Below are 25,770 nucleotides of genomic sequence, written 5' to 3' on the forward strand. Positions count from 1 at the left end.
GCAGTGGGACTCATAGGGGGAGATGTTTGTACTGCTAATCCAGTACAATATTTTGATGATGCAGGCTGATATACTGTTCTCAAAGAAAACCCGTTTTATCAGCTTTATTGCACAGTCAGTAGTCAGTTACTGCTGCGGTCCTGACAGACGATGAAGAACCACACGTGTAAAGTTGTAAAGTTGTATCAGCAGCTATATACCAATCTAATATCACACCTCACATGCTTTTTACAGAGTTTCTGGAATAAAATGAGCTTTAATGAGCTACATATCCTCATGAACATTATAAAATACTTTCATTTCTGCTTTTGCTACATAACTGCACAGTCTAGTCAGGGTTAACCCTCCTGAGTGTAGGTTAATTTTAGTTCATTCTTCTGTAGTGAAATGTCTTTCTTATTCCCAGACTGCGAGTGTATTAGTGTGAGCACCATGTGTAAGATCTGTAGTAAGAGAGCTAGACATGCCAGTGAAATTTAGTAGAGTACAGCAAAACTGATATCACACTCAACTTCTGCACAAGGTTTATTCTCAAATTTGCTTTAATGCTATTTGCTATGTATAGCATTTCATCTTTTTGCTTGAATACCCAAAAACAAATGGATCACAGTTGGAAAAAAGAAGCAGTCATTAGTCATTAGTGAGCCGGGGACCCAAGTTAGTCCTTTAGTCTGTGTATGTTTTCAAAGTGGTGCAATGGCTGATAATATGAAACGAGATTCACGTTCATAAATGGAAACACGGATGGGCTACCAGATGACTTTAGGTAAGCAAACGCCCTTCTTTAGGCTCAGTGAGTGTTTATGGAGAGTTTAGAATGATGAGCCAGGGCCATTTCTTTGAAGCAGGATGGTATGATTTATTTATACTTCTGCATGGCACTGTGGTGACTGTTATTAAAGAATGTCTGCTGTCTTATGGAGCAGTCATGCAGTCATCGGGCGAAGTTGGCCACTGCTGGATTTGCTGATGTCATAAAAAACATCAGATAGACAAGGACTCGCTGCTGCTGTGTTTTTCCGTTTGGATGGTGTGAGGAAAAATATTCAGAGACCATCCCAATCTCTCTCTCTCTCTCTCTCTCTCTCTGTCTCTGTCTCTCTCTCTCTCTCTCTCTCTCTCTCTTTCTCTCTCTCTTTCGCTTTGTTTCTTACCATCTTTTAAACTGTCTTTCTCACTCTCTCAATCTCTTTCCCCTTTTCTCTGTCTGCCTTTTATACTGTTTCTTGCTGACTCTCTCTCTCTCTCTCTCTCTCTCTCTCTCCCCTCATATTGACTCTGAGCTGAGCACAGATGCACTCCCCTCCCCTCCTCCCTGCGGTTCCTGATATCGAGGCCCCGTGATCATTTCAGGCGGCAGGCTGCAGCCTCCCACACTGCGGGTCAGTGGGCTTCCAAGGCTGAGCCCCTCCAAGTATCTCCACAGCCCACCAATGCGTCGGGATTACTTGGAGATGTTCCGCATGGATGGCTAAGATTTCAAAATCCTTTGAGGAAATATGAATGAGAAAGGTCATTTCCTCTAGAAGGTGGGCACAATTCCAGCCGAGGTTATTCGCGTGCAGGGCGGCGCACGAGCCCTCTGTTCAAGGCATGCGGAGGGTAGCACGTGCAATGTTAAGGTCACATGCATGGCAGTTGCACATACCCTCTGTTAGAGCTGTGCACGGTTCTGGGCAGCCTGGCGTCTCACGTGATGCATGGTTCTCCGTGTGCATTTGCTTCCTGTTCTCTGCTGCACGGTATCCCCATGGCACTGGTCCACGGTCACATGCGTCTACACGAGGGCGCACTCGAAATACAAAACTTCATTTGTGAATGCACGCAGCACAGCTAGCCTGAGGCAAACTCTCACGGGGCACAATAACACCTGTGGCACTGGTTCCCTGCCCCTCAAAATGTGGCACCGCTGCCTCATTCCCCCCACAGCCCTGCTCTGTCCCTGGGGAAGCCCTGCAGCGAGACGAGCACCGGACCCCTTACATCTACACCAGCTCCAACAGGAGGCCCTCCAGTTCACACCTACAGCCTGTCTCCGCTGATCAGGTGGAGCGGCCTGGAAACGGCAGCACATCTCTGTGAGGTAGTAATACTCTGCTCCCTTTCATGCCGTTATTAGATCCACGTTATTAAATGGCCTGTTGTTTCGAGGCCTTTAGTGTAGAGTCTACTGCACATGTTCATAGATATATTCATTTAACCATGCAAGAAAAGCCTTCGGTTATGATCATGGTTTGAAGCATGGCAACAGCTGTTTAAATGTTTATTGTGGTGGTACCTTGGAAGATTTAGTTTGTGCCATCCATTTTTCCTTCATTTTCTCATTTTAAAAAAACAAGAAAACCTCATAGTCAGGAATATTTCCAGCTGGCATCCAGTCAGAGAAGCTGTAAGGCTGAATGATCAGCAGGGTTCCTCAGCTCCCTGACAGAAACCTGCCAGCCAATCCTGGCACGACTGGTGTCGATAGAAGGAGCTTATGATATGGAAACCAGAGTTAATGCATCACTTGAGACGGAAGGCTCCTTTTTCCGATGTTTGTGGGACCTTTTCAAGGTGCTGTTGGCATGCGTTTTTTTTTTGTGCACCTCAATATTGGCTCCGTGGAGCTGAGTCTCTAGTATAACGGTTTCTTTCTCATGGCAGATCTGTTCTGTCTGCACTTAATGTACTTTGTGAATGTTTCAAGCGTGCCTCTAGTTGTCTTTCCAAATTCTCCTCATGCTGGTATCTTAGCGAAATCCATGGAGCTTGTGGATCCAAGCACTTCCTGGCTCGTAGCTGCCAGGCGGCACGCACGTTGCATAACGAGAAGCCGTGTTATTGGTGCTGGCATGAAGCGTGTGCTTTTGGCAATGCTAAATACAGAGTGCGACTCACTTTCTGGCCTTCAAATGAAATGTAAAGCACAGAAGTTGCTTTTTGTCACCAGGCTTCCGATGGAAAGCCAGGTGTAACACGTAATGCGGGACTATGGCTCTTTTCCACAGGTGATTCGGTACACTCAGAATTCCTCCCCTTGGCCCTGTGCTCAGTGAGATGCGCCTGCAGTTGCCTAAAGCTGCTGCTTTAAGCTGCAGCAATAAAATTATATTAAACTTTAAATATTCTTGGATTGCATGTAGTTAATCACTTGTTTGAGGGCCCTCAGCCTGTGAATGGAAATGGGAGGTTATGGATGACTGTAAATCGCCTGAGAATTCCTGCACACTTGTGGGGAAAAACAGCTTCTCCACACGGTTTCTCTCTCCGTCTCTCTCTCTCTCTCTCTCTCTCTCTCTCTTTGTTACCATTCCACCATTCCCCCCCCAGCAGCGCTAGGGAAGGTTTAGACTTATTTTTGAGAGCTGCCATGCATGTCTTTGATAATGTGTTTATGAAAATCCATATTAGTATCATGCCCAATCTTGTGCTAGCTCTCTGGTGTAATTTGTCAGCTGCCACCGTGCTGGGCCCTTTAGTTTGTTCGGAGATGAAAACATATGACATAATTCTAAACGTCAAAACAAATCCCTCTTCTTTCACCCCTGCTTCAAAGCCTGCATGGCGGCTCACCTCCTCCAAAAGGCAGGTCGATAAACTTGGACCGGGTCGGGACTCGCACGCGGCCCGGGGCAGTTTTGTGCGTGGCCTGTAGAGCTGGTGTTGCTAAAAGCTTCCAGGTATCACACTGTAGACAGCAGAGTTGAGACCCCTGTGCAGCTCTTTCCAGAATTGTCACACTGTAGCACTATTTAAAGATAAATGAGCCAGCACCAGATATAATCAGCTACAAAGATCGTTGGCAGTGAACAGCGCAGGAGCCCATTTCCACTCGGCCGGGACGCTGCAAATGGAAACGGATATCGGCTCTACGGTAAAGAAGGCACGCCACGCTCTCATAAGGAGAAGGATAACTCAGCTTTCGCTGCACGACAAGTGCGGAATCCCATTGCTCGAATGTGTGCTCAGAGGAAGGCAGGAGACAGAACTTCATTGAGACCTGCATGATCTTGCGGCCTTTTCACTGGTATTCCGAGAAGTTGGCAAAGAATTTGCCTCTCCGGTTTTTGTCAGTTCTGAAAAATAGTAGAGATCTAGTTCACAGAGTGAAGTGCGAATTCCGTAATATCCGTAACGTCAGGTGCATTTTGCATGCAGTTGCTTCACTGAGGGAACTGTGTGATGGTTTATTCCAGCAGTTTGCTTTGTGTTTTTAAGGCACGCTACCTTGTTATTCTACCTTATTACTATCAGATCGCAGTTCTGACGCAAACCTGCAGCGCTGGACTGTGAACCAAAGATCTGTCTCAGTTTAGCAACTATATCAAAATTAATTGGAAAATGAAATAAAGTGGATTTTTTGGGATGTATTCCTTACTTTAACGTTTCTTCGTTGGCTTAATATGGGGGACATGCGAAAAACGGCTGGTTTTGATGTGTACAACAAATGACTGTGTATGTCTGCTCATATGACTGAGTGTTCTCAGTTATACTTGTATGTGTGTGTGTGTGTGTGAGTGTTTGCATGTGTGCGCACATGCCTCTGTGCGTGGTGTGTGTGTGTGTTTTTGGCGTTTTTGCGGGGGGTAATGCCTCCAGAGGGACCTGCCGAAGAGCTCGGTCCGTTTCTCACGCGTCCTCTGCCTTCATCTGCTCTCCTCTGTCACGCAGTCCGCGCATTAGCCAGACAGATGGCACCAAATATGTCATTCGAAAATGACGTCTCCTCTCACCCCTCGCCCGTCCGCGCCTCTGTCTGTCGTAACGAGCCTCCCTCCGACGCGGCTCCTTGCGCAACTGTCCCTCCGAAACGTTCCCGAGACCCATAACCTCCTCGTGACTCAGCCGTGTGCTGGAGAGATCAGTTATGTCTCCTCCACTCCCACCACCAACAGTACGTTACACCTACCAAAGGTTACGACAAACCACTCACAGAACCACTCAAGCCATGCCAATCATTTATTCCAATATTATTCTAATATTCTAATAAATCATTTGCAGGCTTGCAACTATTATATAACTGATAATATCACACCTGTGTGCAAATGTTCCTTCACAGCTTGCTCAACAGTTTACAGTCTTTTCCTATACAGGATACAATGTGAAAGTTAAGAGTTGCCAAGCAACAGGCATACCATTTGATGGTTTATTCTTTTTCGTGAAAAAAAGGAAATAGGCTCCAATTACTGTAATGAACGGACTTCTCTTTGGCTTGCTCGTCATCTGCATAGGAAAGAAGGTTTCCAGGTGTGCTTGGGGGCGGGAGGCACTCCAGCAGAGAAGGACGACGAAAAGGATGCACACATGAAACTGGGCCGCATTTGAGATCCTGTTCACAGGAGCCGGTAGTACAGTCGGTCCTGCAGAATTATGGCTGGCTGGGGCATTTCTGTCCGATGTCAAACCCACTGGCACTCTGGACGCAGCACCAGCAATCGGTGCCTGGTCAGACAGCAGGTCACGAGTCAGTACCACTCAGACATGCTGTGTGAAACGTGAACGTCCAAAAATGTCCATGGTTTTATTGCGTGTTAAATGAGCATACTGTACCTATACAGTACACATACAGTACATATACAGTACACATACAAGGTTGCCAGTTCAAACCCCACCACTGCCAAGTTGCCGGTGTTGGGCCCCTGAGCAAGGCCCTCAGTTGCTTGAATTGTACTCAGCCATGATGGTGAGTCACTTTGGGTAAAAGTGTCACCTAAATGTCACAAATGTTGCTGAGTCATTTGTACTCATTTTGCTAGTGATGACACATTTGATAATTAGCATCTTAGTCTGATCTTGGTGCAGAATTCCGTTTCTGGCGCTGGAAAAGCTCCGTGACCTCACCTTCAGTTTCATTCAGTTTCCTCTCCCAGGAAGGCCCTGGGCGTGTGGCCCTTTCTCCAGGGGAGGGAGGTGTGGCAGGGTGGAGGGTGGCATGTGCAGTCCTCCGCCCTGGTTAGGATGGAGGCCGCGTTGGCCGGTGCGCCAGACGAACAGTGAGCTGTGTTGTGCAAAATATGAAAGATGGCGTGGAGGCTCGCTGAAATATTCTCGTCACGACCAAGGTTGAAAGAAGAATTTCCTTTGGCACTACTAGAATTTCTGTTCATATTTTAGTGTTTGTTTACTTCGAGGAAACACCATGTACTGCCAAAAGCATTCTGTACTTAAACTGTCACTACAGTCTGGTTGGTTGAAGCAATTTATATGGTACCAGTATGTTATTTTAATGTGAATGCATAATTGTAAAACTTGCATAAGTGGTATTGAAATGCAGACGTCATTTTGCTTACGACCGTCAGGTTTAGAAGAACAGTTTGGTGAAAGATGCTGGCATTTCAGAATCAAACCAGCATCACAAAGTGCGTATAAGCAATTGATAAATGATATGATCGCATCATTTTCCAATATAGTTGATGAGAAAGCAATGAAGTGGCCGTGGGCTTCAAGGCTGAGTAGCTTCACTCCAGATGGAAGCAGCGCGCGTCCAGTGGCATAGTGGATTATTTCTGGTATACGCCAGTTTAAAGCTCCATCTTGATTTAAGTGCTGCAATTTAGCTTTGATTGAGGGACATATTTTTTGTTAAATTACGTTAATTTAGCGGTTCCGTGGAGTAACCAGCACAGAGCTGTTTCAGTTATATGATCTTTTAAAAAGGGCAGCTTTCCCATTTGTTTGAACACCTGCTATAAACTAAAGTATGTTTATGTTTCTCTGAGAAAGCCTTGTGAAGTGGATGGTTCCTTTGGTTTGGGTCTCACAAAGGTTGCAGTGGAATGAATGAAGCTGTCACTCTGTAATCTGTTCTTTTGAACCTGAGAATGATCAAAGTGATGTGTGTGATCTTGTTATAATTCTAACTTCATAAAACAAGTTTGCCGGTAATTCCTCTTTATGGCCTGCTTGCTCTGGAATGCCCTCTGGCAATGTGACATGGAAGGCAGATTTTTTTTCTACATTTATTTAAACCTCTGACTCCCTCATGCCTGGATTCAGATTTGTCCACTACTCCCAGACCTCGCCCAGCCCTGCTCCGCCCTGACCCCGCCCAGCACTGCTCACATCCCCGGCTGTAGAGGTCAGGACACTGGTGTAGGCCTGAGCGTCTTGCTCGTGTGCTGCGGGTGACACCAGCATTGAGAAAGACTAGAGGCAAACTCCAATTTCTCTTTGGCTCCCAACCAACACAAACACCTGCTGCTGATACAGATTTGATACTACAGTAGTCCTTCCATAATGGTGTGTTTTCGGACACCGGTGACCTGTGTAATTTGCATTATTTCTTCCTTGTGTGTGTAATTTGGTCACTGCTCAAACAAATATCTTTAAGGCACTTTTAAGGAAACCTCAAAAAAAACATCAGAGCTCGGGGCCTCTTCCGTTTTGTGTCCATCGGGCCCGAGCAGGACGGCTCCGCCAGAGAGCTAAACAGTCCTGGGGATCCCGTGTGTCCTGCGCGTTCACCTTGCAGCTGTGGCTAATGATAGGGACCATGTCAACCTCTCCCGTGACATCCTTTCAGAAATCATTTCACAGCTATAAAAGTCAACAGAATGCTGTTTACAGGCTGACCGTTATGTGGCTGTGAATGCACTTGGGCCCTTTTATTATTTGTTGACCCCACAAATACTGTAAGGGCTTCATTATGAGCGCAAACCCGTGTTCTTCCATTAGCTTCCTACGGCCGTGCCTCACCGTGACGGCGTGCCACGCCGGCTCCTGCACGCCAGCCCTCACGTTTTAAACAAGTGTTGATGGTGCACCAGTTGCACGCTGCTCTAATGGAGTTGGCCCTTCGACGTGCTTGTTCGAGCCGTGTAAGAAAAGGGAGACGTGGACGAGGCCGACTGGCAGCCTCTATCTTCGTGCTTTTCATGGCGAATCCTGTTTAAAGGAGTCAGTAACTGGCCCTTCTGTGACCTTCACTTTGTGATGTGATGCTGCTGAGGACTCACCGGTACACTTCACCATGGTGAGAGTGCTATCAGAGGAACCGTCCAATCTTCCCCTAAAAGGGTCTTGCTTTGCGGAGGCTGGCGTCAGCAAGGATGGCCTGACAGACAGGGAGAGCTGTGTTTAGAAACAAACACATGCAGGCGTCACACCGAGCAGCACGCGCGTGGTGCGTTCGCGGAACGCACCGATTTCACGCCTGCCGGCGTCTCTGGGGGTTGGAGACACCCCAGCCGCTGTCATGTGCGTGTAGTGCTGTTAATGGAGTGAGACAGGTTACGTGACGCTCACGCTCTCAGCTGGCTCGGCAATTAACGTTCATAGATTGATGTCTTGGCACGCTGTGGATGAAAAATGGCCCGGTGCTTATCCCAAGTCCCCGCACACTCCCGCTCAGACATAGAGGATACGGGAAAGCTATGACACAACACGCTGAAACTTAAAAATCCCTTTTATTAATTTTTTTTCTATGATAATTTGCATACCAAAAACTTTTAAGTTATGGGAGTGTTGCTGTGGAATGGACAGCTACTTTCTCTTATTACAAAGACTGACTTACCATCAGTACTTGACCACTGACCCTTTCACACACACACACACACACACACACACAGACACACACACACACATACACACACATACACACACACACACACACACATACATGCATGATTGTGCTGCAGCAGTTGTTAGGCCTGCATCCATAAACATTTGCTCCAGGCCTGTTGGTGCTCACTGGCGTGTATCGCGAGCTTGGATACACACCAGTGGGATCTGTCCTGCAACGTTCCAGGGATTACAGGGCTGTAGATTTTCAGTGGAAAATGATCGGGCTGTTTGCTAGTTCGAAGACGCATCGCGGGGGAAAAAACAAACGAGCAAAACAACAGCCAGAGGGACAGATGTGGGGGTAGATCTGCAGGCCCAGGAGCTGATGACAGCAGCACTTCTGTGTGCTGACGAGTTGGTTAGGGTTCAGGGTAAAGTGCCTGAAGGGGCATGTGGGGACCACTGGCCAGGCCTTGCTAATGAGGGGCTGTCACCCTCCCCCTCCCTTCTCCAGCATGCCTCTGACTAGCTGGGTCCCCTCTCCTCTCTGACCAGACAGGGATGGCAGAAGGGGGAGGGGTAGAGTCTGGTAGGTGGGGGAGGGGTATAGTCTGGTGGGGGGAGGGGTATAGTCTGGTGGGGGGAGGGGTATAGTCTGGTAGATGGGGGAGGGGTATAGTCTGGTGGGGGGAGGGGTATAGTCTGGTAGGTGGGGGAGGGATATAGTCTGGTGGGGGAGGGGTATAGTCTGGTGGGGAGGGGTATAGTCTGGGTGGGGGGAGGGGTATAGTCTGGTAGGTGGGGGAGGGGTATAGTCTGGTGGGGGAGGGGTATAGTCTGGGTGGGGGGAGGGGTATAGTCTGGTGGGGGAGGGGTATAGTCTGGTGGGGGGAGGGGTATAGTCTGGTGGGGGAGGGGTATAGTCTGGTAGGTGGGGGAGGGGTATAGTCTGGTGGGGGGAGGGGTATAGTCTGGTGGGGGAGGGGTATAGTCTGGGTAGGTAAAGTCTCGGGGGGGGCAGCCAGCCAGCCGTGGATGGGTTTAGTCCTGCCACTGTGCCTCCTCCTGCTGCAGGAGGGAGTGCTACAGAGCCGTGCATAATCAGGCCTCAAACCCTGACTGCACTGCCTGTGAGGGGCTCCGCTCAACAAAGCGGCGGCGTGAAGGCAGCGTTAGTACAGATCTGTTCTGCTCCGCTTCCGTTCTTTCATGTATTCAGACAGTCAAACCATGGCCAACAGTCTTTGATATGAAGAAACCTCTGTCGTTTGGTCAACTGCACAATAAAAGGGGTTACTTTGATGTCACATTTACGTTTGTTTCAGGAAGCGATTTCGGTCTTTAGTACAGGAGTGCTGTTCACAGAGCTTCACCTTCAGTGTTGTTTATTTATTCAGTCACCAACAGCACTTCTCTTTTGGTCCCAGTTTCCGGTTTCTTTAAATATCCAGGTTGCATCCCAATTATTTGACTTTCTCTTTTTATTCTGGAAGCCAGTGAAAAAGACATCCTAATCTTACTTTGATTCTTGAACGCTGAAGATAAGGTGGAGCTGGTGGAGGAGGTGGCAGTGCTTTCTTCTTGAGCTCTGCCTAGAGACCATCCGTCACCATTTACACCGGATGGTCAGTTAAGGGCAGGCATCAAAACCTGGGGCTGCCGCTACCTTTAGACACTAGGGTTAGCCACGCTGGAGAGCCCTGTCTGTCCGCCAAAAACAGGGCAGTGCTTTGGTGACAACGCTCCTGGAAAGCAACAGCCATAAAAACGAGAAATTGTGTGTGTGTGTGTGTGTGTGTGCGTGCGTTTGTTTGTGCGTTTGTTTGTGTGTGTGTTGGGGTGGCAGCGTTGAGAAACCTTCTTATACTCCAGCTGGAGCCACAGAGGGAGGTTTGCGATGCTGCAGCAGTGTAATCCATCATGCTGCCACTGGTGCTGGGTGGAGTGGGCTGCAGTGGGAGAGTGCACGAGGGCGTCTGGTGGGAGAGTGCACGAGGGCGTCTGGTGGGAGAGTGCACGAGGGTATGCTGCAGGAGAGTGCACGAGGGCGTCTGGTGGGAGAGTGCACGAGGGCGTCTGGTGGGAGAGTGCACGAAGGCGTCTGGTGGGAGAGTGCACGAGGGTGTGCTGCAGGAGAGTGCACGAGGGTGTGCGGTGGGAGAGTGCATGTTGGTGTGCTGTAGGACAGTGCATGGGGCCCAGACGAGATGCAGGCATGCGCAGTGCTAACCTGCCCCTGTTTACCTGGGGCTTTGAGTTACAATGACACACAAACCTTCTGGATACAGTCCAGTGGCGTGGCTGGCATTGAGTCTCAACTCAGGCCAGTGCCGAAGATTTGTATGCATGTAGTTCAAAGAGTCTGAAATGTGAGCAGACTATACTCTCAGGTGGGCATGTATACGTGTCTGTAACCTCCCCCCGGGGTGCACACACACCAAACACTCAGGCATTCTTATGTAAGTGTCACTAAACTCCCAACAAATGCTAGCGTCGTCTTATAAGCTAATATGTGCACGCCAGTCGCAAAACTGCAGCAGCCGGCGGAACCTTTGCGCTCCACACTTCGCGGGCTGCCTGTCACACTCGGTCTCGTCTGCGGATTGGCAGGAACGCACCCAAGTGCGTGCCGTGTGTTTCCTCTCCACGTCCGTTCCCTGTCTGACACTCCTCTCCGATTAGCATACTGACTCGCCGCCTCACAGATCAGTAGCACAATAGCTATAAAATTCAGTACTGCCACAGTCGTCTCCGTTAAGCCTCTGTTAGCGCCTCTTCGCACTTCTGCTCTCAGCTGAGGGAAGCGCATGTCCTGAAATCAGTGCTACCACTCTACATTTCGGTACACTGTCCCGCTGCTTAGTGGCATGTTATCCTTGGCTGCTGATGGCATGTCGGAGATCACAACTTTCCTCACTAGCGCCCCCTTTTGAACACAGGACCACACTCCTTTTTCCCCAGTTCTTGGGTAAGTTGATGAAAGCCATATGCACTACAGGTGCATCCGAGAGAAAAAAGTCCAATGCTTGCTGTAAAACTGAGACAGAGACAAAGACAAACACCCACTCTATATCACTCTCTGCAGGGGTTAGTTTTTCTTGTTGCATCTGCAAAAGTATTATATATATATATATATATATATATATATATATATATATATATATATATATATATATATATATATATATATAAACGTCTTTAGGGAGAACTGTTTTTACTGGAATGCTGGGCTTCCTTTGGGTGGAAAGTATACTTTTGCACTTTTGCACTTTTGCACTTCTGTACTTTTGTAGTCGTGTACATTTGCACTTTAGTGCACAGTTGCTGCTGAGGTTTTATGTCTCCTCAGTTCACCTAATTTCACATCATCGCATTTCTAAATAAAAAGAAGAAAGAAAAAAACGACATGTGAGACATGAGACATGTGAAGCCTGTCATCTTCCCGAGAAACATCTTGAACTCTTGCTTGAATGTCCACTGTGTTTGAAAGAACCACTGTGTTGAGAACGTTCAGGGCTAAAGGTGCCTCAATATAAGTGCTACCACTCTCTTACTCAAGAGCCAAGCCAGAGTTACGTCTGACTACCTGCCTAGCTCTAAAGTTAAGATTTGATCAGCGTTCCAGGAAGAACCCCTCAGCACCCCTTGTTTTCTGACTCCTGATGGTATTATGTATTCAGTGGGTTTCCTCTAGGCATGAATTCCAATGAAGCAAGAATTTGTGAGCCTGCCCGCTGGCAAAATTTGTCTTAAGCAGAAAAACAAGGCTCTGTCTTCTTTATCATTTCACCGACATTTCTGATTGCTGAAAAGGAAATCTGCATTCTTTAGAAATAAACGCCAATTACCAGGAGGTACTGAGGGCGTCAGGGCAGGAAGAGTACTCTACTGGGAAGGTACCAGGCCAAACCCTCGCTGCTTACCACCTTACACACACACGCACACACAACTGGAATCACTCCATGCACGTGTGCAGAGGTCTTCACTCTTTAGAGTCCCGCTGGTTTTGTCTGTGCTAAGGCTCTATAGGAAACCTCACTTTTGACTGAAGCTGGGGAAATCTCCAGATATCGTTCACGGCAAAGGGCCATTTCATTTTGCAGTGCATTTAATACATGACTAAAATCCATACATTTTCGCTTTGCGCAGTATATCTGTAAAATCATTTGCGTACTGTATCTTTTTTCCACTCTTTTTTCCCCCGTCATCTTTTTTTCTACAGTCTCTAGAGAAACAGCTGGGAGATTTATGGAGTCGTCTTCCTACCAGTGTGACATGTATATCAGCCAAAAAAAGGCTGGTCTTTGGTAAATGCAGAAACTGCACCTCCAGTAATTGCTAAACAGCAAGGCTGCCTGTGGGACTGTAGCTGCTGCACATGTGTGGAGCAGAGGGTGACGCTTCCACCGCACGGAGCTGGAAGGGGCGCAGTGTGTCTGCGGAACGGGCAGGCTGCGGCCTATTAACGAGAACAATTTGGGCATGGAGAGGGGATAGTAGCGGCAGTAGGGGGTGGGGTGGGGTGGGTCTGGGGGGCTGATTACGCTGGATGCAGAGACGGGCACCGGGAGACGAAGGGGGCAGGGGACATGTGGGGGTCTGGAGCACCGGCCGAAACCGCCTGCTGGACCGGGTCTGCGGCAGAGCGCGCCGTCTCAGCCCCGCACCCGGCGACAGCTGCCGGGCTCATGCGGGAAGCCCGCACGTCGCAGGCACTTCCTGGGTCCTAGCCCCCGCTCCAAGGAGAGGCGTCCACTGCTGTGGAGAAACTACAGCTGCTCTGCAGACAAACGGTATCGTTTGTGGGGTAATTAGGAGTGGTGGGGAGCAGCAGCCTCGCTGGCACAAAGCCATTAATGAATGTGCCCGTGCAGTAGGACCAGCGCTTCCCTGACACCTCCCCATGTCAGAAAGCTGAGAAGTGCACAATACAGTCCGACACTAATTGGAGCAGCTGGGATCCTTTCCCACACTGTGATCTTGTAGATAATAGGAATGGAATTTAAAAGAAGCATCATTTAATCACACATTATGGAACCGCTCGTCATGGTTTCCGTTGGAGTCGTCTTCTCCGTTTCTTCTATGTCTTGAACACATTGTTTTAGCACATTTAGCTGGTCAGCACGTGATCCACACCCTGCACTAGGGTCTGATCCACACTTACTGAGGGTCTGATCCACACTCTGACTGAGGGTTCAATCAGCACCTCACACTGAGGCTGCTGTGTGAGTGCATGAATCCAATATGGTGTCCGTGAAAGTATCGTCGGTCTACTCCGAGTGATGCATCTGTGTTACAACCCACGTTCAGTCGACACAAACACCACCTCCTTTCTAATGAGTGATTGGAAGAAAATGATAACCCGCAGTTTGGATCATAACATCACTGTAATTGGGAATGTTATCGATTCATTTATGAGAAGGTTTCTGGGTAATAAATCTGGATTAAGTGAGGTTATATTCACTTATGCTGTAACTTTTACCGACATTTGTGTAATGAACTATATGAATTAGGGGGTTTGAAACATTGGTATTCATTTGTATTGTGCATTTGTTTGTTTGTTCAGGCATGCATGTGTGTGTCTGGAAACCAAATGCACCCATACTCATAGGAAAACCTCGGAAAGTGTGACATTGTGGGGAGATTTAGCATCTAAATATTTTGGGGAGATTTAGCATCTAGACATCGTGGGGACATCCCTGTGCGCACCTATACTGTTTCATGCTGAAAATTCACACATGAGCCAACAGAGACAAAATATGTCATTTTTGCGTTGGGTTTAAGTCTAGTCATGTTTAGCCATAGACAGCACTGTAGTAACAGTTGGTATTTTTCTTCATTTTTAAATTCAAAATCCCGATAATTGTTTGCGTGTTTTAAGAATTCAAATATACTAATAGCATACTACATTGTTTTGTGGGGTATCTCAGACTTTAAGCAGCATTTGAAAGTAAATGTGATTTTATATCACAGAAGCAATGTTTAAGCAATTAGTACAGCCAGCCATAAATAATCAGACTAAATATGCATATCATAAAAACACAAGAAAATATGATTTCTTTTCTCTCTAGCCTGCAGGCTTCCTTTCAGTGCATGCATATCTTCAGATAATGGTGTATTTTAATATGCACACTTTGACAATGTAACTGAGTGTCAGTGAGTTTCCAGCTGATTAATTTATTAGTTTATTAATCTAGCATTTAAAACGTCCAAATATTTTGTGCGAGTCTTTTTTTTTTCACTAAAACATATTTTGTAGTGAGATACAATTCCAAAGCGGATGGCAGAGGAACGCATTCTGGAGGGTTCCCGCCACTCAAATGACCAAGCAGCAGTAACGCGGGGATACAGTCAGTGTGACTGGAGCCTGCGCAAACCAAGCCAGACATTCTGTTCTGAACTCTAGCCCACTGTTCTGAATGTTAGCCCCTTGTTCTGAATGTTAGCCTACAATTCTGAATGCTAGCCCACTGTTCTGAATGTTAGCCCCTTGTTCTGAATGCTAGCCCCTTGTTCTGAATATTAGCCCCTTGTTCTGAATGCTAGCCTACTGTTCTGAATGTTAGTCCACTGTTCTGAATGCTAGCCCATTGTTCTGAATTTTAGCCCACTGTTTAATGGGCTTTAGCTAAAAGCAATTAAATTCTAATTTGTGCAAAATTATTATCTTTCTTCCAAGCAGGATAGCACATTTGTATTTGGTCTTTTCTTGCCATATATAGGTCATTCAGGGCAGTGCTGTATGCAGATGACTGTAAACATATACAGACATTGCATTACAAGCCATCGATTTATCATTATTGGTATGCATAGGAACATCCTAAAGCACTTCCCGACCACAAGAACCTTTCCCTGACAGTACTGACAAAATTACGTACCAAACTGTATACTTACCTAACATGAACTTAAATCCAGTAATCCAAGATCAAATTAATGAGATAGACCAACTCAAGAAGGGAAGTTTTGAAATGCTCATGCTTGTAATTACTATTGGCGTAGTGTATTACATAGCATGTCAACTTTCCAGAATTTTTGTTCTGCTTATACATCCATTCTAACTTGGCACCGACTGCAAGATGATACTGTATAAAGAAACATCCTTCAAGCAGAGAACTCTCCTTCCAAGATTGATCATTAGGGCCAGAGATGTAGACTGCCTTGGGAAATGTAGATGGGGCAGTGTTGTAGTTAAATGCTCTTTAAAAAGGCGTGTGCTGCAGCTTCGATCCGGGAGTCCAGAGTGGGCTACATCAAAGGCCGTGCCCTTGGAGCAAGGCTGGGGAGCCAGACAGCGAGGGCAGAGGAGGGAGGAGGCTGTAGCCACGCGTCTCTCCCAGGTAGGCGCCAATCAATTAGCTCTTTGTTTGCTGCTGGTGCTTCATGTTAGCAGCCACTGCTCTCTCAGAAAGGCTAATAATGACACTGGAGAAGATGGGCAGGGGCCGCCCATCCTGGTACCGCCCACCCTGGTACCGCCTACCCAGATACCACCAACCCTGGTACCGCCCACCCTGATACCGCCCACCCTGATATTGCCCACCCTAGAACCACCTTCCCAGGTACCGTCCACCATGGTACCGCCAACCCTTGTACTGCCCTCCCTGGTACCTCCTTCCTTGGTACTGCACTCTCTGGTACTGCCCTCCCTGGTATCTCCCTCCCTGGTACTGCCCTCCCTGGTACTGCACTCCCTGGCATCTCCCTCCCTGGTACTGCCCTCCCTGGTACTGCACTCCCTAGTATTGCCCTCCTTTGTAAAATTTGTCTGCTGTCTTGGATCTCTTCATGGTTATTGCACGTTGTTTCAGCAACACAAGAACACAGATGTATAGATGTACAGATTGGGGCACCATCAATTGCTTACTGGGCACTTATGGTAAATAAAAATGCTTTTAAACAATCACTTTTCTTTAATCTACCCCAGTTCTGGATTGGTCTGTGGGTTTTTGTTTTTTTTTTTAAATTGCACACCTCTAGAACAAAACAAAATGCATATTCTTAAGAACTTTCTTTCCCTTACCATTAAACAGAAAATCTAGGGAAGACATTTCTGATTTTGTAAGTTTAGAAAACCCTTTTCCCAGCAAGAATATTAATGTGCATTTGTTGGGCTACAGTGCAGTTTATGTGTAGGTTATGCAGGGCATCTTCAGTGAGTGCAGACGCTGCCTCCTCCAGTGTCTGACTGCACATCAGACCCACGTCAGAATTCCTCTTTGATCGGAACTCTTTCGAGACCTGCACAGAGAGTCAGAGAACATTTTTCGAGGGCTTTCAAGAGCGCCCTCTTCTGACACTCCTGTTCATATCGCTCTTGATTTCTGAGTGGCTCCTCTGCTGCTTGGGCAGAAGGAGTTGCTTATTTTGAGCAGGAGAACTGTCCTTGCTCAGGCAACTCATCACTTAATTACCAGGGTTAGTATCAGAGCAGGGAAATCGCCTCAACCAGTGCGGCTCTATTGCCTTACGGGACGGTAGCCGAATGCTTTTAGTGTAGGTGCTTTTGGAATGTCAGTATACTTCTAATTCAGAGTCCTAAATGTCACTATTTAAACTTCTGTAAAGCCAAAGATAAAAAATTAGTGGACAGTGCCAAACCAACTTTGGGATTAGCACTGAGATTACCAGTGCCACACCCACCCTGGAATGAGTTTACCAGTGGGGAGCATTTTAAACATACTTCCAGTTTCTGACAGGGCTTCACATTCTAAGAACACTACCAAAAAATGACCCACAAGTTACAGCTATTTCTGACTGATGCTTTTTAATATATAGGTTTAATGTTTTACAAGCCACAAAAATATTGGTTTCCGTAATCACATGTCGCAAATGTCAGGTTGTTTAGGTAGGACCGACAGAAAACAGAAAAACTACACATGGAATCAGCATGCAATATTTACTGCTGTGTCTTTTCTAGTCTTATTCAGTACCTGTTGTGAAACAGATCAGTCTAATATACAGTGCGGTTGGATTTCAGCGGGCTTGCAGTGCTGGACAGATGACCTGACGCACTGACCCACTAGTGACCTTCTGCTAATAGGATGATCAGGGTGCCTGGTCAGGAAACAAGACTTGTTCTCCTTCGAGAACCTGATGTGGAATGCAGTGAGCACACAGCTGTCACGGTGTTGCCCTGCAGGGGGCGCTTAACAAACAGGTGGTGTTGCCCCATCCTCCAAGAGGCAGCCGTCATTAGTATTTTCAAGTTTTAATTTCCGCTGGCAGACTGCTGTGTCTGTGCCAGCTCAGGTGTGAGAGTGTGGAGTGGTTGCGAGAGCCCTAATTTACAGCTCCTGAAGAATGTGACATCTTTTCACAGAGATGTAAAGAGCCTCAGCCGGCCTTTATTGGCCTGAGTATAAAGATGGTTTTTAGCCTCCTCACACAGTTTGCATCTGACCGGTTTAGTAAACTGTGCTCCTGCTTCAGTACGCATAAGTCCTTATCTGCGTAACTCATATTTCAGGTCATACATCAAAAGGAACTCACATCCCATCTACAGGATAGTTTATGTGTATGATTTGTTTCAGTGAAAACACTCAAAAACGATGCCTTGAAATTTACCACTGTGCCCAGATATAACTATTGTTTATCTGTTGTTTGCCTAGTATCTCATTTGATAGTCAGTATTGCGGTCCTGGCCTCTGTAGTATTGAAGTCACAATGTGTTATTACCCCTGGATCTTTTTTTTTTTTTGCCTAATGTGCTTTGAAGACAGGTACAGACCCCACTGGTACAGAATCAGTATCAGAATTAATTGCTTCTGACTGATCAGGAAGTGAAGGATACAGCGCTCACGTCTTTATGCCTGACCCACGGTTCAGAACATGACGTTTGTTTTCACTCAGGTAATGGTTCAGTGCTGTTGGTCTAGTGGGAAAAATCTGAGGCAAAAAAGACTAAAACATTCATTTTGAGATGCTAAAGGCAATTAGCTGAGTTCAATCTTTTTCCAGTGGACATTTTTACTGTATTCTTCTGGTGCTGTTCTAATCATGCTAATTGCTTTCAGTATGCGATTGTTTTGATGAGCATTGTTTTGATAGATAAGTATTCTGACAGATAAAGAATGTGTGACAATTTTCCTTTGTGTGACAGCTTTGCTCTCTGTGTTCATTTAGTGAAATATGCTTGGACACTAGTGCTCATAATACTGATCTTTAATCTTCGTGTTAATAACCTGAAGGATAACTCTTAAAGGTAATGAAGCCGTCACACAGCCAAGTACACATGCCTAATTTACTCTATTCTCAGATGCACTTACACGCCACATTGAACATTGCTTATGAAAATGGCTTATGGCAAAAAACATTTAAAGATCTAGAACAAAGTGGCGATAAAAAGGTGTAATTACCTCACACCACACCACTTCTCTTAAGTACTGTTTCTGTGGTTTAAGAGACAGGGCTCAGATTCATAACCCTGGACAGTAACCAGGCTGTTGCACGCAACATGTGTGACATGGTATTTCATTCCTACTCATAAAGTTACCATGGTGATAATTAGTGCACCGCGTTTCACGATGCTGATTGCACCCGTACCCCGTGCGAAGCCATCAAAATCGACATGTAAACAAACCATATATATTAAACACCCACAACAAGAGAGATGGCCAACTAATCGCAGTGTCAGATAACTGGTATGCCAATAACTGCCAGTTACATAAAAATATAATGCATTTGAAAGTTTGTCTGAGGCAGGAACTGCGTGCTTGGGTCGGGGTGATGCCGTCAGTCCTAAATCACGGCGGAGCAGCAAAGCTGTCTCGTCGGGAGTGCCTATAGTTTCTTCCTCTGAGACATTCTGAGATCCCACTCAAGCAAGCAGGTCGTCGTGCACTCCTACTACTGCAGTTGCAAAGTTTCCCATCGCACTCACTCCAAACAAACCAAAAATGCGCCTTTGAAATAAAATGCTCAGTTGGCTAAGCGTGTGTATGTGCACCATTTTGCTGATGGCATGCACGCATGAACTAACACTGAGAGAAGACTGTTCAAACCTCCTCAGCTCCTCAGCAGGGGCGTCTGCTGCTGGGCAGGTTTACGTGTCATTTTTCGCTGATTAATGCTCTATTCTGGCTATATCTTAAATCGCATAAATAGTGTGCCAAAAGAGTACTTTCAGGGTAGTGTGTCCAAAAGCTTAGCATTCACATTTAGAATTTGAGAGGGTCCTGGACCACATAGTACACTGGGAGAAAATTCGAAGTGTGTGAAAACTGGACCCTGTTCATTCCAATGACTTCAACGCTGTGGAAAGCTTCTGAAGCTCAACCAAACAATACAAAATGGCAAACGCCAACGAAGTGTGTGTATAATGCTTAACAGCATAAACCTGAGGAAAATGTGCTAAAATAATAATTTTTTTTTTTGTAGTTGTTTTTTTTTTCCAAAACTGCAGATCCATAGAAATCATATAAATGAATTATGATTTATATGGACATGCAAAGATAATTTGACTTATTCATTCAGCTAACAAAGTGGCGTGTCCTTCAGCCATCACATGCCTTATAGATTAAAAAAAGAGAGAAATCAGGACACTGCTCCAAGAGTGTTACAAAAGAAAAGGTGTTTACTGGCTCCCAGTGCTCCCAGAAAGAAAAACCATATCCCATCGAAAACAAACAAAAATATTCAAAAGGGAAACTTCAGTATTCAATTTCAAGGAAAAGATCATAAAATCATTAATCTCTAGCATGTTATAGGAACTAAATAACATGAAATAACACTATTTCCATGCATGTTAATCATCACTCAGTAAATCACATCCTCAATAAAGGTTGATCAAACAATGTTAATTTACATGCATGCATACACACGCACGCACACACACACGCACACACACACACACACATACACACACACACACACACATACATACACAGCATATGTGTATCTCAAACACAGAGTCCGTATGAACACACTGGTGGAGGGTAGCTCCATCACAGTGGTAAAGAATGATAGATAGCTACCTAGATAATTTAGCTAGATACCCAATCCAAACATCAAAGCATCACTTTTTTGGTGAAAATTCTAACCCATGGTAATTTTGTCACATATATAATATTTGTATGTATTTTGTTCTTCTAGAACAGTGGGGCTGTGCTGTATTAGGATGTTAACCTTCTTGGACGTTCTACCACAGTGTGTCTTAGACCTGCTGAGTTACACAGTGCCACTGTTTTCAGCCTCTGGCTTTTGCTGTGTTGGAAGTGAACTGGTTTATATGACTGGGTGTATGGGCAGTTATGGGGAAATTTGCAGACAGTAAAGATGGTCCCTGTAAGGACGGTAAAATCTGGACCACCGATATCCCTGCTGGTTCACGGTACACTGTACCTCAAGAACAAACACTGCACTGACCTCATCTTAGGAAAGTAGGGTCTTAAAGTGCTCAGCATGGCACTGGTGTGCTTAACCACAGCCCTGGTGTCTCATCTTTGGAAAAACAGATCGGTTCCGTTATCCACGCAGTGGGCCGGGTATGAAGCTATGTGGGTGTTTACCAGCAGCATGGTCATTATGAGTGAGTGCAGGGCAGTGGGGTGAGACCTGGAGGGGATAAAACGTCACTCATCTCCACGGTTACACTGTTTATGTGGATCACAATTCACAGATCAGTGTTCACCCAAAATCAGTGAATCTTGCAGCCAAATCAGAAGCGTAATAGAAAATATCTCAAAATAAGTCATCAGTAAATTGTTTGATACTGACAGTAAATATTGGTGATAGTCATCAAACTATCATACTAAAGTCCTGCTACTCTCAGTACCTGGTGTGACACCTGACTGACAAAACATCCCATTCATGACCCACTCCTTTAGGTTAAAATCATTTTATAAATATTAATTGATAATTGAACAGAAACTCTTTCATTATTTGAATCTGTTGTTGTTTATTAATACATGAAAATCTGAGTGAATTTTTTACAGACCTCTGCTTTGATTCAATCATAAATAAATAAATAGTTATAACAGTATGCATATTGAGAATGTTTTTCTTGTTTAACACATTTCAATAGATACTTTAAATAGATAATAATAAAATAGATAGAATATTGCTTTACTTTTGCAAGGCACTTTGATTATACAGCAGCAAAGAACATGTAAATTATCTGATGGCACTTGCCTTTAGTCCAAACTTTGATGCAGTGTGGCTGTGCAGCTGCCTGCAGACGTTGCAGTGGAATAACCAGGTTTTAGGTTTTAGTAGTGCTAAGCACGTCATGACAATATGCACTACCATGACAAATAAGTGCGTAGTACATAGTGCCCAGATTCAGATGTAGCTTATAAATCACAGATGTCATATGTAAATAAATACAATATGTGGAAGTGCTTGTAAAATGCTATTGCATGAATTTATTAAGGGAACATGTTAATAAATTTGATGTTAATGTTACATTCAGTCTGGCAGTAAATTCGATGAATTTGGCCCATTATGACTTACTGTTATTAAACTTCACCGCATGTTTGAAGTCACATTAGCTGAAGTAACATTATGGCGGCTGCCGTCTGGACATTAGGAATAACTTTTACTAGGCACATATATCATTTGGTATCAGTCAACATAAGCAGCTGGGTGCGTCCCATCTGAAGGTAGAGCTGCAAACTGATGGAGATAATTGTGTTTACTGGGAAAATCCTTCATAATCCACATTTTACATAAGTATTACTTAGATTAACAACATAATTTGAACTTTTTTAGTGTTAAATTGTTTTATGTGAATCTAGCCTCAAGTTTGTTGGCCAATATACACACACAACACCAGAATGTATAAAATGGAAAAAATATGTGGACCCTGTATTAAAGAATCGACTATATGAAAAGCAAATATGATTTTTTTTTATGGTAAACATGTAAATATGATTGTGCGTCCTTTAAATGGTGCATTGGAGTTGCAGAACACAGTGGGATGACAGAAATGACTGTCAAGCACATCTATTCAGAATCTCTCTTAATGATCTGCTAATGAACGGAGTTAATGGAGCGTGCACTGTAGTTCGGCACTGGAATACCTTTTATCTGTCCTTGCTTTTCATGCCATGCAACACAAAAAAGTCTGACGGTTTTGGCCTTTGCTGTTTCGGTTATGTGCAGCTGCATTGGAAATGCATGAAAACCACCAGATAAATACTTACCATCATTATCATTATCGTTCTACCTCAGTGCACCTGATTAAAAAAAGAACTAAGCTCTCTTTATATTCTGTCTTCAGAGCAGATGGGTTTTCTTGGGATCTTTTCCAAAATGAATGAATGTTTAGGTTAAATGATATGATATAGTGTCTCCAGTTTGACACTTCAACAGGTTTTTTTTTTTTTTTGCTTCTTGCTACATTTTCTTTAAAATGCTGTGTGCTTTGTTTCATCCTAGCAGCTAAACTCAAGATTTGTCTTGCCATCTAACAGTTACACACGTCACTATCTAACTGTGAAGTTGAGGAGTCCGGATGGCCTCCAGTACGAGGTGGACGGGAGCGGCGTGTGTTTCTGACAGGGTTCCTCCTGCCTTTCAGCCTCCTTCTGCCTGTCACCACCGGGACCTTCAGACCCGGCGCTTTGGGGGGCCCGGCTCCGCCTCCGCTACCTCTGTCCACCGTGACATTTTCATGAATGGGAAAAGAAAAGCCGCAGTTTGTTGCGGGTCCTCATTCCTAGCCTCCATCACGATGCACTTCTATGGGTGGAGGTGCGGCAGAGTGCTTTTAATCACCTGTCAGCTGTTAAATAGGAAATTGCTTCCCTTTACCTCCAAGCGGAACACCTACAGCTGCAAATCCGGGAAATCGTTTGAATTGGTTTTCAAGCCGGTTTTGACTGGGTTTCCATCCTGGGTTGTTTTAAAGTGGGCTGAGTAACACAGGCTCAGAGGCGCAGTCCCTGTGTCGAGCCTTACCTACCTCACACCTGCACATGTCTACAGGTATCTTAGCTTGTGCTCAGAGAAAGCAGACTGTACTGAGGAGAGACCAGCCACTGAGCAGCTGGAAGGAGATCGAGCAAAAATCGCATCGATGGCGCCGTGCAGAATAGCGGCGGATCGTATGTTTAAAATATTAAAACTGGTTTTTCTTTGCCTTGTTAAGACACCTGCAAGTACGAAAGCCCTCAGTGATGGCTATCGACTGCCGAACGTTCACTCTGCCAGTCTGGTGTTCCACTGTGCAGACCCACTGTACACAAAGCAAGCTGCGATTTCTGTAATTGCGTTTGGAGTGAATTGATCTGGTTCTGTGCACGGCTTCTAATTGTCATTTCCCTGCTGTGATAATGTATCTCCATGTTTCTGGAGGTCTGCGCTGAGTTGGAGGCGGCAGGCATGTCTGGCTGCTTGACACTTGCCACACTTTGTTGTTCATGCTTCACACAAGCAAGAAGATAAGGTTGAGTGAACAAGAGTTCACAAGTGTGGAGCGGTATGGATTAAATTTACTACCCCAGACGAATGTTTGTCACTTGAATTAAACGAGACCAACTGTCCATTTCATTCTTCACTGGCTACGGCTTACACTGAGGGAAAGGGGATATTGCTTAAAAGGATTCCATTGACTGAATCCATTTAAATCAGTTTAAAAACGTAATCTCTGTTATTCTGTGATACAAATTAACATTAAAGTATGTGTTTTATAATATCGTTTAATGTTTGTAGACAGACGCTGTGTATCTGATCTCTGATATAATCTAGTTGTCAGCGTGATCTATGATCTCTGCTGTGGAGTTTATTATATTCCTGTAGTGCTGCATCAATTACAATATCAATTAGACTATCAGCACATTCAAAGATTATAATTATCTTGTTTTTCATGTCATACTAGAGGTGTATAAATAATTAATTCAAGGTTCAATGTCATGACAAGATTATAATTATGGAAATAAATTCTTCTTAAATGACTTCTGCTGTTGTATCTTCTAGTTACCTTTGAAGACATATGGAATCCACACATTCCAAGTCTGTGTGTATTTAGACAAGGAACAGTTGCCATGAGATCGGCTGCTAACTGTTATTGGTTAACAGCCAATCTGCTTTAATTCTCGCTTATCATCAGGCAAGTGTGACCTTTTAGCGAACTCTAAACAATAAGATGAGCTAAATCTGCCACTTAACTGGAGGGAGGTTATGCCCGAGGAAGCTGTAACTGGTCGACTGCAGCTGTAGTAAGTCTTGCTGTCATGAGGTGTGGCTGTAGCTGACATAGCCGGGGTTTCTCTGTCATTTTCTCCATGGCAGGCGGCTGTGTGGAGGGGCAGCCCCGGGGCAGGACCCATGAGGAGGTATAGAAGATGCTCGCACTCTGGGCACATCTGCTCTTCTTAGCCATGTGGGTGAGAAGCTCCACCAGTGGCCCACTCTCCTTCAGAATAGGTGAGTCTTGCTCTGGTGTATTGACATGTATTGGGACTGGATAAAACTGAACTGGATTGGGACTTGATAAAACTGAACTGTATTGGGACTCAGTAAAACTGAACTGTATTGGGACTGGATAAAACTGAACTGTATTGGGACTGGATAAAACTGAACTGTATTGGGACTTAGTAAAGCTTGCGACTCTTAATGGATATCCTAGAGTTTAGTGAATAAACACATGGACTAAATCTGCAATTAACTCTCCCCATTTTGCTTGTCAGAAGTTAGAACACAAAAATGGGCTTGTTTTCTTCTGTTTCTGTAACTAAATACCAATGAAATAAATGTATTTAATTAAGCTCAATGCACTGGCTCAGTTAATGGCATTCATTTGGTACCTAAGTAGTGATGCTTTGGTGGAAACAAAGGGAGTTTACTGAAAACATTCTACATCCAAGGACTTTAATTCTACCCAGCGCATTAATAATTATTGTAATACATACTTAGGAAATAGTATTGTGATTTAATTTTTTAATTAACTTGATTATTTTATATTTTAAACAAATAAATTCTAGCCCTAAAAATTTCATTATTCTGTTTCTAGACTTCCTAGGCTCATTCACATTCAGTATTATAAGTATTATGATCCTGCCTTAATGTACACTATATTGTACAAGATATTTTGGGCATAAAATGTGTAAATGTTAGGTGTTCTGAAATGGTCTGCTTTAAATGAGAGGACTGCAAGCCTTGCTGTAGCATTTCATTACTGTACTAAATACCAGTGTGCGTTTGAGTTTTTCCACAAGGGCACTTAAGTTTCAGCATTAATCCAAAATGATGGATGTCAATTCCACTCGTGTGGAGAGGACGAGCGCTGACAGAGGAACGCCGATGACAATAAAGTGCACTAATGACAATAGCCTCAGTGTCATACTG

At 44.9% G+C, this 25,770-nt stretch overlaps 1 protein-coding gene across 1 annotated transcript in view; it reads left to right on the top strand.

Annotated features, from left to right (window-relative positions):
• grik4 (glutamate receptor, ionotropic, kainate 4) overlaps positions 1-25,770 on the top strand; it is a 217,597-nt gene that overhangs the window by 68,438 nt on the left and 123,389 nt on the right. The window contains exon 2 of the mRNA XM_035534393.2: positions 24,715-24,849. Coding sequence (XP_035390286.2) covers positions 24,768-24,849 — 82 coding nt within the window. The 5' untranslated portion in view covers positions 24,715-24,767. The remainder of the gene's footprint in view (positions 1-24,714; positions 24,850-25,770) is intronic.

This window comes from Electrophorus electricus, chromosome 17 (genome assembly GCF_041902795.1).
Source record: "Electrophorus electricus isolate QZ-2024a chromosome 17, ASM4190279v1, whole genome shotgun sequence".
In the NCBI taxonomy this organism is placed as follows: Eukaryota; Metazoa; Chordata; class Actinopteri; order Gymnotiformes; family Gymnotidae; genus Electrophorus; species Electrophorus electricus.